Raw genomic sequence first — 12,938 nt, 5'->3', positions numbered from 1 at the left:
GCCATGTTCATTCACCTGCTTGATCTCTTCGCTACGAGACGGGGTTTTGGGTGCATGCAATAGGCGCTCTCTCTCTTTCTTTTTTCCCCTCCTCTTTCGCCAAAAAAAAAGTCCAGCGTGAGGAGATCTTGGGAAAAGGACCCTGACGTGTGTAATCTACATTAAAACTAATAATCTGTCGTCGTCCTCTGCACCTGTCTATCTTCATCCTGTGTTTGTCCCTGTCGTCTTCGCTTTCCTCTGCGCTAATCGGCTGCCATCTTTTTCTCCTTTTCGGGTGGTACAATGACTTCCAGTCAGGGCACCGTCGACCTCGGTCTGCATGTGCAGGACATGTCTGGTCTGGCATTGTAGCGCGTACTATGCCATGATTTGCTGACTGAGGCTGCAGAGAAAAGAAACGGATGTGATATATCCCTCGCTCCAGTCTCCTCTGTATCGATGGTGGCCAGTAAAGTCGCGGGACCACACGACATCGCATATACGTGCATGTACCTCGTACGTTGATGTATCTCCCGTATCTGGCAGGGCACAATGATGATTGCGTGGGACGGCGTATCTTCAAGCTGGTACCACCTCGTGCAGTCATATTCGCTTTCGAGCATGTCGTGTTTGTTCGCCGACACTGATTATCGAGAGGTTGTGGCGCTGCGCTGGATCCACTTGGCCACTCGCTGCTCGCTGGGGGAGGGCATCCGTTCAAGATCGTTTCAGTGCCCGAGTAGCAACGACATTGGATTGAGTAATGGATGGCTTGCCGGCTTCATCCGTTCTGCCGCGGTTTAACCTCCCCTTCTTGCATGATGTAGTAGACGATGGTGCCGTCGCCGCCTCCGCCTTCGCGAGCGCGCATGCCACAGAGCACCCTTTTGGAGTCCTTGTGTTCGTACACTGCACCGGCCGAGCCGCTCTCGTTGGCAGTTTCACCAACCTTACTGCGCCTCTCCCCTGGGTTCCCTCCAGTTGGGGACATAGGACGGCGGACCCTGACACTCTCCCTCTCGGGCAACTGGTCGAACACACCACATAGCCTCGCCAAGGACCATTTCTCGCCCATTGCGAGCGGCAGCACAAACTCCCTTTGGACCTGGATATCCGACTCCTTGATCTTGTGCTTGATCAGGTACGTCTGCAGGTCCGGATGGAGGTAGGTGTGCTGGGGTGGGAGGCCAGAGATTATGGGAACGGTGCCTCCGGGAGAACTCGCCAGTGGGAGTGGCTGGATGAATGGCTGTGATGACGAAACTCCATTCCCAGTCGGCGTGGATGAGCCCGACCTCGACGGAGAAGTCGACCTGGAGGAATTACTCGAATGCACAAAGTGGATCCCGTCCAAGTCAATGAGCCCTGCAGAGGCATGGGCGTCGCCAGGAGTGATACTGGGGCAGGCGAGGTGGAGCTTGAGATCTGTCCATTCGTGCTGGTACTGCAGGTTGTGTAGGACGGTGATTGCCAGGGACTCGGCGGCGGATTTGGCAGCCGAGTGTTCGATGAGTGTAGACACGGCTGAGGGGGTGAGTGGTGTCGATGCGGTGGTTGAGGGTGGCATGGTCAAGGTTTGAGCCGCTCAGTGTCTAGGAAGTTGATCGGAGCGGTTTCTCCTGGATATGTTGGTGCCATAGATTACCATCACACAGTTATTAGTGTGTAAGTTGACTATGTTGAGTCGAGGTGATGGTGGTGGTTGAAGTGTGAGTGGTCGATGTTGGATGTTTCGAGGTGGACGAAATCTGCGCACGGCTGACCTGCCTTTCTTTCTTCTTTGCTTCTTTTCTTCCCACTTTTCACTTCCTCCTCCCAAATTGTTATCCTGTCCCGTTGCTACACACAGCGCTATATACCAGAGCAGCCTATTCAATCTTTCTCGTCCTTATTCTCCTCGTCGTATGATCTCTCCCAAAAATCACAGAAAATCCCAACACTGTTGCTGGTCATCCAAGAAACGCTGCAGCACCTCGGCCGTGCGTGGGCCCACCACCACCCGGGCGAGAAGCGTCTGCAGAAAGACCAGGGTTCGTCTGAGGCCCAACAGGATGGAAAAGAAGACGATGGACAGATACATGGATGCACGGGTGGCCATGTCTATGATGAAAAAAGTAGACTCTGTTTGTTTGCTTCCTGGTTTAGGTGGTTCGTAATGATGTGAGTCTTCTGGTCTCTCCAAGTATAAAAAGTTTGTACGGGCAGTATGGGGTGCGAGAACTTAGGTGTCTCTCTCCAAGCAATGGGATCAATTCTCCAGTGTGCCCACCACTCAAGCAAGGACCGTCACACGTTTCCTTTACAAGTACTTTCATGCGAGGGAATTCCCATCACACCACCGCTCAACAATACCAAGTAGAGGTTATTCCAATATCCTCTTTCGTACTACTCATTGTACAAGCAATGGAAGACAGTGTCCCATAGTTCCTTGATGTACTTGTGGATAGGCAGACGATGCATCCAACATTCTCAAATCTTGTTGTGTCATAGTTATATACCTCGTCTCCTCCTTTGCATCTCAGCCTCGCGGTTTCAGCCCTGTAGGCGTAGTAGTCGTAGTCGTATCATGACCAATGCTCAGGAGAAATCAATGCGAAATATCCCCTCGGATATCGGATTGCTGGTTCATCACTCAATGCATGTAATTAGAAATTAATCTCATCGCAGCTGTTCCCTTCGCTCTCCACAGATTCTCCTGTCTTTCTTCTCTGCAGCGACCTCCCCCTCCCTCTGGGATCGTGTTTGACGCCGTCGAGCCTTTTGTACATCTTCATTAGATGGATATACACTGTGCAGGGTATCTGAAAATCAATCATCGCTGGCTTGGACAACGCGGTCCCGTATGAAACCCAAACAAAAGGAAAAACCCCTTGAATCTCCTCACAGCATTCATTGCTCAACATATGTCAGGCAAGGCAGGCTGGCAGGTCAACTGTATACCCCCACCACAAGAGCATTGACCACATGGCCTTCCTTCCAGCCTTGTTCTTCCAAGGTCAGCTTTTCGTCCAAAATCTTGCCCAGATATGCGATGCGTATCTTGGCTTTGCTGGGAACCTGCGTGAGATGTCAGTTATAGTGTCAGCGGGCTACTGGCTGAAGTTCTCACGTCTGTTTCGTCCCGGATCCTCTGAACCAGTGCGCTCACCCTCTGGCTTTTACCCAACAGAACAACCACATCAGGGTCTCCGCGATCGCTAAGCCGGCATCTAACTTTAACAGCGTCCTTTGGCACGGGTGCTTTGCCCTTTGCTTCCTTGACCTTTTCTTCGTTGGATCCGTCCTTGTTGCCGTCTAGATTGCCGCCACCCTCTGCTGCCTCTAGCTTGGCTGCAATGGGGTCGATATCGTTAGTCCCGTTGACGGTCTGGGAGTCCATGTCTGTGTGGTCCTCGATCACGTCGATGGGGTCTGAGATGACGGCTTGGGGTATCTTGTACAGGTTTCCGTGCTCATCATATGCCCCCTCCTCGAGTTTCCCCGTGGGGAGTGTCACCGAGAGGGCATCGAGGATCCCCTGGGCGTCGGCCAGATCACCTTCGTGCAGACATTCAATCACCTGCTTCAAGCCATGCCAGATTTCGGGGATCCCTGTGACTCTGGTCTCGAAGAACTCATACCTCTCTCGCTGCAACTGGGTGTATGTCCACGTCCTGTCTTTGCTCTTCCACGGCTTCGGCGGCTGCAGAGGCAGGTTATAATGATCTGCTAGAGACAAGGGTCGGTTCTGCCGCGACCTGGCGTTGTGGTTGACTGAGTCTCGGGGCGTGGAGAGTGCCGATCTCGAGGTCTCACTCGGATGGATCGACAGACCTGAAGGGGCCCCGAAGTTGCGCGAGTCGGGATCGTGGGATGCACCATTGATCGCCGTCTGCGATGTTATGACCTGGGAGGAGTGTTGAGTCTGAGGAGGGGCATGTGGGTGTCCATGGTCTGGATCACGCGACTCTGTCGGTCTCGATGCACAGCAACCCTATACAGCGAGTATCAGTCATTGAACAATTCCCAAAAGTTAGTTGTGCGGGTGTGGAGAGCCTGCTTTACCATAGTGCAGGTCAATTCATATCTGACCCCGACCCGGTCGTCATCAAAGGATCTGAACTGTCGGGCTGGCGATGGTAATATGTCATCGACACCCCCCGGATTTTCCCACGTGAAGCGTAGTGGGAATGCGACAAAGATAAGAGTCGGGACAAGCCAAACCTGCAACACTGCAAATGAGAAGAGGCGAAGCCGCGAACGAGCGCACGGCCAGCAGGCGATTGGGGATTGAGACACTACTAGAGCGCAGATACCATAGACGCAGACGAAGAGAGGGATGGAATAATAGTCATTTGCACTGAAACCGTGGTGGCTAGATGCATGACCTGAACGGTTTGCTGTCTACAAAGAAACCGCACTTGGGTGCGTTTGCAGCAAATAGACGCTGGCCACACAAGGCATCGAATGAGTCCTTTGAGGGGATAAGCGGCGCAGGCGGGTGGGCCTTGCAGTTGGGTAATGGTTATAGGCACTCGAGCCTTGGAGTCAGAGGGGCAGCGCGGAGAAAGCACGGAACCAGGCCCAGAACCACCTAGAGCCACCCCAAGAAAACTCAAAGCACCTATATCGATTAGGCTAGTGAAGGCCCACAACCAACTAGTAAACCTACGAGTCGTGCCTACTTGTAGGCATGTGTTGTGTACCACCTCCAGGTATGTGTCCAGGTGCATCGACCCCCCAGTAATCCCCTTGAAGGCCCCTAAAAATAATCCCAGTTGGTCCCAGCACCCCCTTACCTCATGTCTCTTCCATCTCCCCAAAATCCAACCAGGCCTAACGCCTCGGTGTTCCTCCTTGCGTACTACGTGTCCCTACACTCGACATCATACATCATACATCATGCATCATGCAATCATGCAATCACGCATCACATTGGGCCACAAGGTTAATTGTCATCGGGTCTGAATCTTTATTGCCATTAGCTGACAAGCCATGTGCTCTCTTCCCTTTTTTTGGCAGCTTCGCAAAGTTTCGCAAAATCAAGCTTCCTGACCCTGGACGATGACGAATCAGTTTCACAGTCTCGTGTGATTTCCGAAAGAAACAGAACAATTCCAAAATGACAACGGTATCAAATTTCTGCGTCTCGATTCTCCCACAGCAATGAAAAAGGCGCCGCGTTGCAGAAGGCCCCGGCTAAGTCTCAAGTTCGTGATCTGGCCGTTATCAAAAATCTATCCTGCCAGCAAAATAAAAAGGGAAAAAAAAACGAGACACCCGCAGCAAGATGATCATCTACAGATGTAAAGTATACACAAGAACGCAGGTCGGATTCTCCCCCAGTGAGCCGTGAAACATGTTCGGATTCGTCTTTCAACGGAACTCCACCGCTGGACAGACCCCCATCCTCCAGACGCCGGGTTCTCCTTCGTGCTTCAATTCGAGTTGTTGGTATCTGTTCCTGGAAGATTAGCCTTCGTATATCTCAGCGCACAATGGGGACTGTTGAAGAACTCACTTCTCACTCTTGGAGTGGAAATAAATGCCACTCACTCTCCCCTCAATCTGATTAAAACAGATGTAGTAGAACCCTTCGAAACTGGCTCCCTGGATGGATTTCAACTTGTAGTCGGGGACCAGAAAGTGCTCCTTCCATCTCATGAAGATGTAGTCTTGTTGCCACCAGTTCTCGTGGTTCATGGGATAGACAAAGTTGATGTTGCGCTTCGCGTGCAAACTGAGTGGTCTCCATGCAGGAAACCGAGCCCAGTGCGTCAGGTCCGTCTTGTCGCTCGCGCCCCATGCGGGATCCCGGGTCCTGAAGCTATACTTCTGGTTTGGGCCGCCGATGATCTCGCCGGTGAAGAAGGTGGTCAATGTGGGATGATCTGGTGTCAGGCCGCATATCTGAAGGTATCCCGACATGCTGCATTGTTCAATGTCCACGGTCAAAATGGTCACTTCCACATTGTAAATCTGTCGGTCTGACTGTTGCGTGCCTTTGAACTTGGAATACGGTTGGAATGTGGCCGATGGATATTGCGGTCGAAGTTGCCGATGAGAAAAGTCCCATTCCTTCAAATCGTTATTCGACCAGTCTAGTTCTTGATCAATCGCTGGCCTGCCGGGGGTTTCCCCAGCTCGAGGAAAGCCTCCAGTTCGATTGTTCGCGGACGAGATCAGCGGAGGCGATGATGTGCCCAGGCCACTCTTGCCGCATACTGGTCCTGTCTCATCCTCTGTGGCTCTCATCTCAGACAACACTTGACGGGCATTGCCTTGCGATACGATGGGTGTGCCCGATGTCGCATCAAATCCGTCTGTTTCCCGATCGCCGTCGTCCTCAATGCGCTCACTTAGGCTCATGTCATCATCAACACCATCTATCATAGATGTCGCGCTGGTGCCGTCCGCGTGGATTTTCTCATCGAAACTTGGCGGGGTGGTATACAAAGTCTCTTCTTGCATCTGGGCCATACCGGCAGCGGTGTTGTCGCCGACTTGTCGCCGGTTGAAAACATGCCCGCTATTGAGTGTCTGCGGCGTCACTAGACGCCTCGAGGTCTCATTTCCGTCATTCTCCGGAGGTGGTGTCAATGGAGCAGGGCACGCGACATTGGGTTGAGTGATAGCTATTTCGGAGGTGTGAGGACCAAACGGCGTAGCAGGTGCATGGGTTGGCATTGAAAGGTGAGGAACCGCAAGGTTATCATATGGAGCGAGGATGATGGAGATGTCGGGACGTGGGGAGGGAAGCGCGGATGGATGGGATTGCCAGGGAAATCGCAGGATGAGAGAATGCACAGAACCCTTCGTCAGAGCACGAGATACATGGGGAGGAGAATGATGAGAGGTACGGAGAATAGTGGACGGGTGGATGGCAGCGGGAATCTAGTCGATTGGAGAGGCGAGGGCTCAAGGTCCTTCATCAGCTAAGAAAACTCCCGCCCCGACTTTCGGAGGTTCTCGCCATTTGCGGGGTTCAAGTCGTGAAGCCGCGGGCCTGGCATCACCGATCCCATCACGGGTGCCAGGCTTGCCGGGCTATGTCATGGCTGCTCTTGTTCGTGGGCCGCCTCTGTTCTGGTTCGATGCATCTTGGCTGATCAGTGGAAATCACTGTTGGACCTCGATGTTCTGTACGCATCCAACTTTTGTCCGGCGGCCATCAAATCGAAGCCGTCTTGGGCAAGCCATTATATGAGGCCCTCTTTCCGACCAAAATTTCTTCGCCTTTGGAATCCCAAGGGATTCTGCTTCGACCGAGATTGAATGCCAAATAGCTTCGGCAGCAAGACTCAGGATTTGCTGAGTATCGACCATCGTGGGTAGCAGGCAGGGTGGCTAAATGGGTTTGATCTGCGGTTGGTTCTCATTAGCATAGCTTTCCACGCCTGGATCGACGAAGGCTTACCTTGAAATGTAGAGATATCAGAGAGAACACTAGAGCTTTGAGATCCTGCACCAGATAGTAGAACACACGCAGCCCTTCTGGATCGGCTGAGTCTGTCACGTCCCCGAGCGAGCCTATCTTTGCGGTCTGCCCAGCGTCAGTCGAGTCGCAATTCATGTAGAGAGCCTGACAAACCTCAAATTGGATGTGTTCATTTCCCAGTCTGATCTCAAGCTCTTGTCTTCCATCTTTGTTCTTTTGTGGCCACCGCGAGTCATCTTCCTTCATGATCTCACTGTCTTTGATGATGCGCTTGATCTCTGAAACGAGGAGGGCGCTGACACACACTGGACAAATGTCAGTCGCTCGACGCGGCACTGAAGACCCAATACGTACTCTCTTTGCGGATGAGGGAATCATTGCGGTAATTTGAATTGTTTGCATATCTCGCCGTTGCGCTTCGACCGTCTCCGATCACTCTGAAGTCAAATTCTGTCTAGCAGTCAGTGATATTCGAGTGTGGGATACTTGAGGCCTTTGTACCTAAAAATTCATGGCCAAATCGACCGGAGTGGCCAGAGCTGCACACGGTCAGTATCACTCAGGAAAATGAAAGCAATGGCAGAAATCCGTACTAGTACCGCACATAGAATGGCTCATTCAGGTCTTTCAAATTCGCCATTCCGGAAACAATACTGTGCTGCTAACGCGGAGCTTTGAGGGAGCGACAACAGGAGTGACTTGGGAACATTGACCTTTGTGTCGAAGATTGCCCGCCCCTCAGGTCGAGGCTGCGCATTGCCAAAACTGGCGCCAAGCTCTTCGCACCTCAACCTGGGTTGGGACAAAGGTGATGCCGCTCTGTGGTCGCCTCAGCCTCATAATGGACCCAGTACCACGTGATATGCGTCAGACTGCTCTTCTACTTGTAGCAGTACTTGTATGAGGTACTCCCCGAAGTACTCAGATGGTACCAAAGAAACTTGGAAAATCCTAATTCACACATGCTTCTGACGATTACGACTCTACTATCCTGACGACTATTTTCCTATTCCTTGGGGCTGTGTACCCAGAAATGGTCGGATCTCTGGGATTTACAAAGCCCATGAGACTCTTGCGAACCCTTGCCCAGCCCAGTACTGTCATGAGCATGTGTTTCGGAACTTCTGTTGTTGTGTGTAGGGGTAATTGGCTACGCAGTCACACCCAGTCTCCTCGTGGCTTTGCATGATAGGTATCATCAATGGTTTCGTCGTAACCGAGACTCGGTCATCTGAGATACCCTGCAAATTGGAGCCTTCGCTCTGCATCCACACCCCGGTATGTTAACGCCTGTTTTCTTCTCTGCAAATATGAACCTTCCAATCGCCATCTCGCCCGCAGTCCATTGTTCTCAGGTGGGACAGAGGTCCTTTGCCCCTCCATGAACGTCGAGACGTGTTCGCGTTTGAACTTAAAGTCATACTTACCTGGGATGTTCGTATCCATATTCCTTCCCAGCTCTATCAATATCTCCACCATTCTAAAGCTGTAAGTGCAATGCCCCATGTGCACCTTTCGATAGTTGCCTTGACACCTCCACAGTGCTCCCAACAGAACGACAATGGCAAACAGGACCTCCGTCTCTTCTGATGACTATGTTGATCCAGTCATCGAAAACGCAGTCATTGGGATTAAAATCGATCTCGACACCCTTAAGCAACTCACATCTTCTGGGGCAGCTGCTCAAGATGCAAGACACCGTGAAGTCAAAGAGTCAATTGAAAAGGCAATTCAGACCGCCAAGGACGAAGGGAGATTCGAACAGGACAAGGATGCTAATGAGCAAGATGCTAATGATCAAGGTGTTAATGATCAAGGGAGCAGCAAAGCTGGAGAAAAATGATCCTGTGGTTTCTGAGACAATTGTTGAAGTGTCATTCCAATATGACTGAAAGAAGTCATCTCAATGTGCTCTGAATTCATTTTCGAGATCTTGATCATACTTCTTCTTGGCCTCAACCCTTTCATCGATAAACTCTTCAACGTTTTGCGACCAATAGAGGTGAGTAACAAGATAAAAGTGGCCATCTTTCAGGTGACTTCCTGAATACTTTGGCTGGATCCTCTTGTAGAAGAGTGAATTAAGACCGGTTATACTTTCCAAGGCAAGTGTATACCAAAATGTCCCGTTTTGCCAGACACGATTCATGACCGTCGAATAGGTTGAGCTCCTTGCCGGGTACAACTTGGACTCCTCGTCTTCGAATATCTTCATGAATTCCTCGCGGCGAATATTGTAAGCCTCGGTATCGATCACGTCGACTGCTTGCCTAGTCAGCCAAGATGGAGGTCGGAGAAACTCAATGGGAAGCGATGCTGCCCATTCTAGATCAATAAGACATCGAATATTCCAGGCGTTGTCCACAATAATGTTGCTTGCGTGTAAATCAGTCAGGCAAAATACGAATGGGCCAGTATTAAGCTTGTAATCGAAGAACTGAGAAGCCAGGGACCGCATAACAACTAGAGCCGACATTTGATTTATACAATCGTATTTGTCGTTCACTGCATTTGGTTGGTAGCGAAGGCGGATATCGTGATTCGAAAGGAGACCGTTCACATATGAGTCGACAGAAAAGTAGGTTTGGTCTCTTGCAGTATTCACAGGGATACACTCGTTCTCAAGCTCTTGTATTTGTATTGTCAGAGGTCGATTTGTAAGTTGCAAAAAGCCACGGTCATCCACGGTAAACGATCCGATCTTGGGTAAGGGGATGCGAGAGAGCATGAGAATAACCCGCGAGAGGCCGCGAAATAGATTGGTCCATAACTTTTCATCGTTATACCGGTCATCTAAAGTGTTCGAGAGCATTTCCCCCTCTTCAATGTATTCCAGAAGTAGGTACGGCCCAAGCTCATTCGAGAGCCGACACTGATGAGGAATGAGGGGAGAGGGGAGAGGATAGTGTAGAATCGAAAGAAGCAGACGGCGAAAGCGCTCAAATATGCGGCGGATAGGATTGAGACATTCTACGGTCGTAAACTATCAACCTTAGCAATGAAAAACCATGTAGAACAGTGCAGGCCACATACACATTGACCAGAGGACAGAGAGAAGCCATAGAGACGCGGAATTGGTATGGTAGGACATTCCTGTTGTAGCCAGGCATACGCTCCAGCTTCACAGCGGACCTTCTCGTCACCATTGCCTGGCCGAAACTCTTCCCCCACTCGATAAGGCAGTGGAAACCGCATCAACACGCGGGAAGCGCCATCGACAAGAACTGGGATGCAAACATTGAAGCTGCCATTGAGCCACAGCGTCGGTTCGGCGACATGACAAAGAGTAGCTGTTCTCAACCCCAGGTGATGCGCAACGCGCTCCTCTATGAGGTTGCGGCGTTTGTACAGATGGTTATAAAATCTGAGTTGCTTCGAGATATAACTCAACTTGTGCAGAATGTTGGTTTCCTTGTTTTTGGCCTCCTCGTAAGTGATCTCTTCGCGGCCAATGCGTCGAGTTGAAAGCATACCAGGCACTTTCAGAGGAAGTCGAGAAGGTTTGGAAGATGTAGGGCTGTTTGTTCGAAGTGCGCAGGGGAGTGTGTAAAGTAGAAGTAAACAGTAGACTGGCGCTTACCCGTTTGCAATATTATTAGCGCCGCCCTAGAAGGACTTCGGTTTTAGAGCCTTGGCACTGACAAGGGTGCTATGCTAGTCGCCTCTCAAAAGCAGCGCTCCCGCAATGCCCTTTCAGGACAGCATCTCTTCTCCTCTCTCATCCTATATTACATAAATACCCGTTCAACGATACTAGAAACAAGATGGCCATATGAGAAAGACAATGACAAGTTACGAGAGCACGAAAACGATCAAAGAAGTACAAAAGACGAGTGACGAGTTCCTGAGGTGCAGCATCGTAAGCTCAATATGTGCCGGAATTACTTACCGGGCGGGGAGTTACCACAGTCAGCGTAACTCCATCTCCTAGAGGCCAGACGCGTGGACGCATTTCTAGAAAGGGACGGTTCATGAGTATATGTTCCATACTCAGATGCCTGTCCTATCGAACCCTGACCGCATATTACTGTTTGAATCGACCTCCCCATCGTGTCGCATATACCTACCTTAGCACATTAGACGTTGTGCAAGTCTTACACAAGGCATCCTTCGCTTCTCGCCATGCCTCCTGTACGGTGCAACTTTGCCTCGGCACTCTATGACCGTATGGTGCCTCTTGCGGTCGGTGAGGTGCAACCAGCCGGTCTGTCGGTGAACTTCATTGACGTCCATCACCCCCGGGACATTTTCGACCGGATGATAGCAAACCAGGAATTCGATGCTTCGGAATTGTCGAGTTCAGAATATATTACCCGTCATGTGGCAGGAGATAGCACCTTCATTGCACTACCAGTCTTCCCCTCTCGGGTCTTCAGGCACAGTTTCATCGTCGTGAACAAAGACAGAATCAAAGAGCCAAAGGACCTGGATGGTAAGAGGATTGGGGTACAACTGTACACCATGACCGCTGCCGTCTTCATCCGAGGCCTGCTTCAGCATGAATATGGTGTCGACATATCGTCCATTGAGTGGGTGGAAGGCAAAATGGAGGGACCAGGTTCTCACGGGAAGCCGTCCGCCTTGAAACCACTGAAGCCGATCAAAATCACCCAGAACACCAATCCCACAAAGTCTCTGTCCGACCTCCTCGAGACTGGCGAGATTGACGCGACAATCGGCGCTGATATTCCAGCGTGCCTGGGCAAAGCACCGCACATCGACCGGCTCTTCCCCGACTTCAAGAAAGTGGAAATGGACTATTACAAACGCACAGGCATATTCCCGATCATGCATCTGGTTGCCATGCGCCGAGACTACTACGAGCAAAACAAGTTCGCGGCGTCGGCCTTGTACAACGCTCTGAACGAAAGCAAGGAGTTGGCCCGAAAGCGGATGGAGAGCACGGGTGCCCTCAGATACATGCTTCCGTGGCTACCTCAGGAGCTTGATGAGATTCATGACGTGTTTGGGGAGGACTGCTGGCCATATGGCATCGAAGAGAACCGGAAGACTCTGGAGGCGCTGGTACAGTATCTTTATGATCAGTCAATGATTGAGAAGAAGGTACCTATCGAGGAGCTATTTGCGCCAGTGAGGAAGATCAATTTCAGGATAGGCTGAGGGACAGGAGCATCTTGAAGGACTTTGTTCGTTGTACTCGTACGGTCTAAGTACGACTGGCCAAGTATTCTTCGGTCCGGGGAGACTTTGATATAAGACTCCCTTCCTTCGTCCTTTTTTCCCCGCAATTGTTTTGCTCCCCGTGACCGCCCGGGGAAGTATATCCCCACTCGAGAGAAAAATATCATCCCCCGGTCTTCCTCCTGTTCCCCAGACGTTAGTTCCTCTTATTAGTGCTGTATGTTGATTATCCCGGCCTCGCTCACAGCTCGCCCATTCCTGGGAGCTCAGACCCCCTTCAATCCGGGTTATTGGCGTTAGGGTCGTTAGAGCCATGGCGTCGCGAGGCGGAACAGAATGGTAAATAAGATAAAGGACTTCTTTTGTCGAGCTGGCTATATGAACCTTTCCCGCCCTT

At 51.0% G+C, this 12,938-nt stretch overlaps 6 protein-coding genes across 6 annotated transcripts; 2 read left to right on the top strand and 4 right to left on the bottom strand.

Annotated features, from left to right (window-relative positions):
- Positions 1–763: 763 nt before the first annotated feature.
- AYO20_06518 (hypothetical protein) lies at positions 764–1,549 on the bottom strand (the record flags this gene model as incomplete). Its single annotated transcript, XM_022644807.1, has 1 exon — positions 764–1,549. The coding sequence occupies one exon, from the start codon at positions 1,547–1,549 to the stop codon at positions 764–766; it is 786 nt and encodes a 261-aa protein (XP_022499274.1).
- Positions 1,550–2,910: 1,361 nt separating this feature from the next.
- Positions 2,911–6,648, bottom strand: AYO20_06517 (hypothetical protein; the record flags this gene model as incomplete). Its single annotated transcript, XM_022644806.1, has 3 exons — positions 2,911–3,039; positions 3,092–3,868; positions 5,518–6,648. 3 exons carry the CDS (start codon positions 6,646–6,648, stop codon positions 2,911–2,913), a joined length of 2,037 nt encoding a protein of 678 aa, XP_022499273.1.
- Positions 6,649–7,308: 660 nt separating this feature from the next.
- Positions 7,309–8,039, bottom strand: AYO20_06516 (hypothetical protein; the record flags this gene model as incomplete). The annotated part of the gene is made up of 6 exons (XM_022644805.1): positions 7,309–7,323; positions 7,379–7,504; positions 7,553–7,704; positions 7,754–7,849; positions 7,901–7,938; positions 7,993–8,039. 6 exons carry the CDS (start codon positions 8,037–8,039, stop codon positions 7,309–7,311), a joined length of 474 nt encoding a protein of 157 aa, XP_022499272.1.
- Positions 8,040–8,780: 741 nt separating this feature from the next.
- AYO20_06515 (hypothetical protein) lies at positions 8,781–9,242 on the top strand (the record flags this gene model as incomplete). The annotated part of the gene is made up of 2 exons (XM_022644804.1): positions 8,781–8,887; positions 8,942–9,242. 2 exons carry the CDS (start codon positions 8,781–8,783, stop codon positions 9,240–9,242), a joined length of 408 nt encoding a protein of 135 aa, XP_022499271.1.
- A 60-nt stretch (positions 9,243–9,302) lies between these two features.
- Positions 9,303–10,870, bottom strand: AYO20_06514 (hypothetical protein; the record flags this gene model as incomplete). Its single annotated transcript, XM_022644803.1, has 2 exons — positions 9,303–10,382; positions 10,433–10,870. 2 exons carry the CDS (start codon positions 10,868–10,870, stop codon positions 9,303–9,305), a joined length of 1,518 nt encoding a protein of 505 aa, XP_022499270.1.
- Positions 10,871–11,521: 651 nt separating this feature from the next.
- On the top strand, positions 11,522–12,520 carry AYO20_06513 (hypothetical protein; the record flags this gene model as incomplete). The annotated part of the gene is made up of 1 exon (XM_022644802.1): positions 11,522–12,520. The coding sequence occupies one exon, from the start codon at positions 11,522–11,524 to the stop codon at positions 12,518–12,520; it is 999 nt and encodes a 332-aa protein (XP_022499269.1).
- Between the last annotated feature and the right edge of the window lie 418 nt (positions 12,521–12,938).

The sequence above is a fragment of the Fonsecaea nubica genome (assembly GCF_001646965.1).
Source record: "Fonsecaea nubica strain CBS 269.64 chromosome Unknown Scaff41, whole genome shotgun sequence".
Taxonomy (NCBI): Eukaryota; Fungi; Ascomycota; class Eurotiomycetes; order Chaetothyriales; family Herpotrichiellaceae; genus Fonsecaea; species Fonsecaea nubica.
Note: the sequence above shows the minus strand (reverse complement) of the source record. Positions and strands in the feature narration are given on the sequence as shown.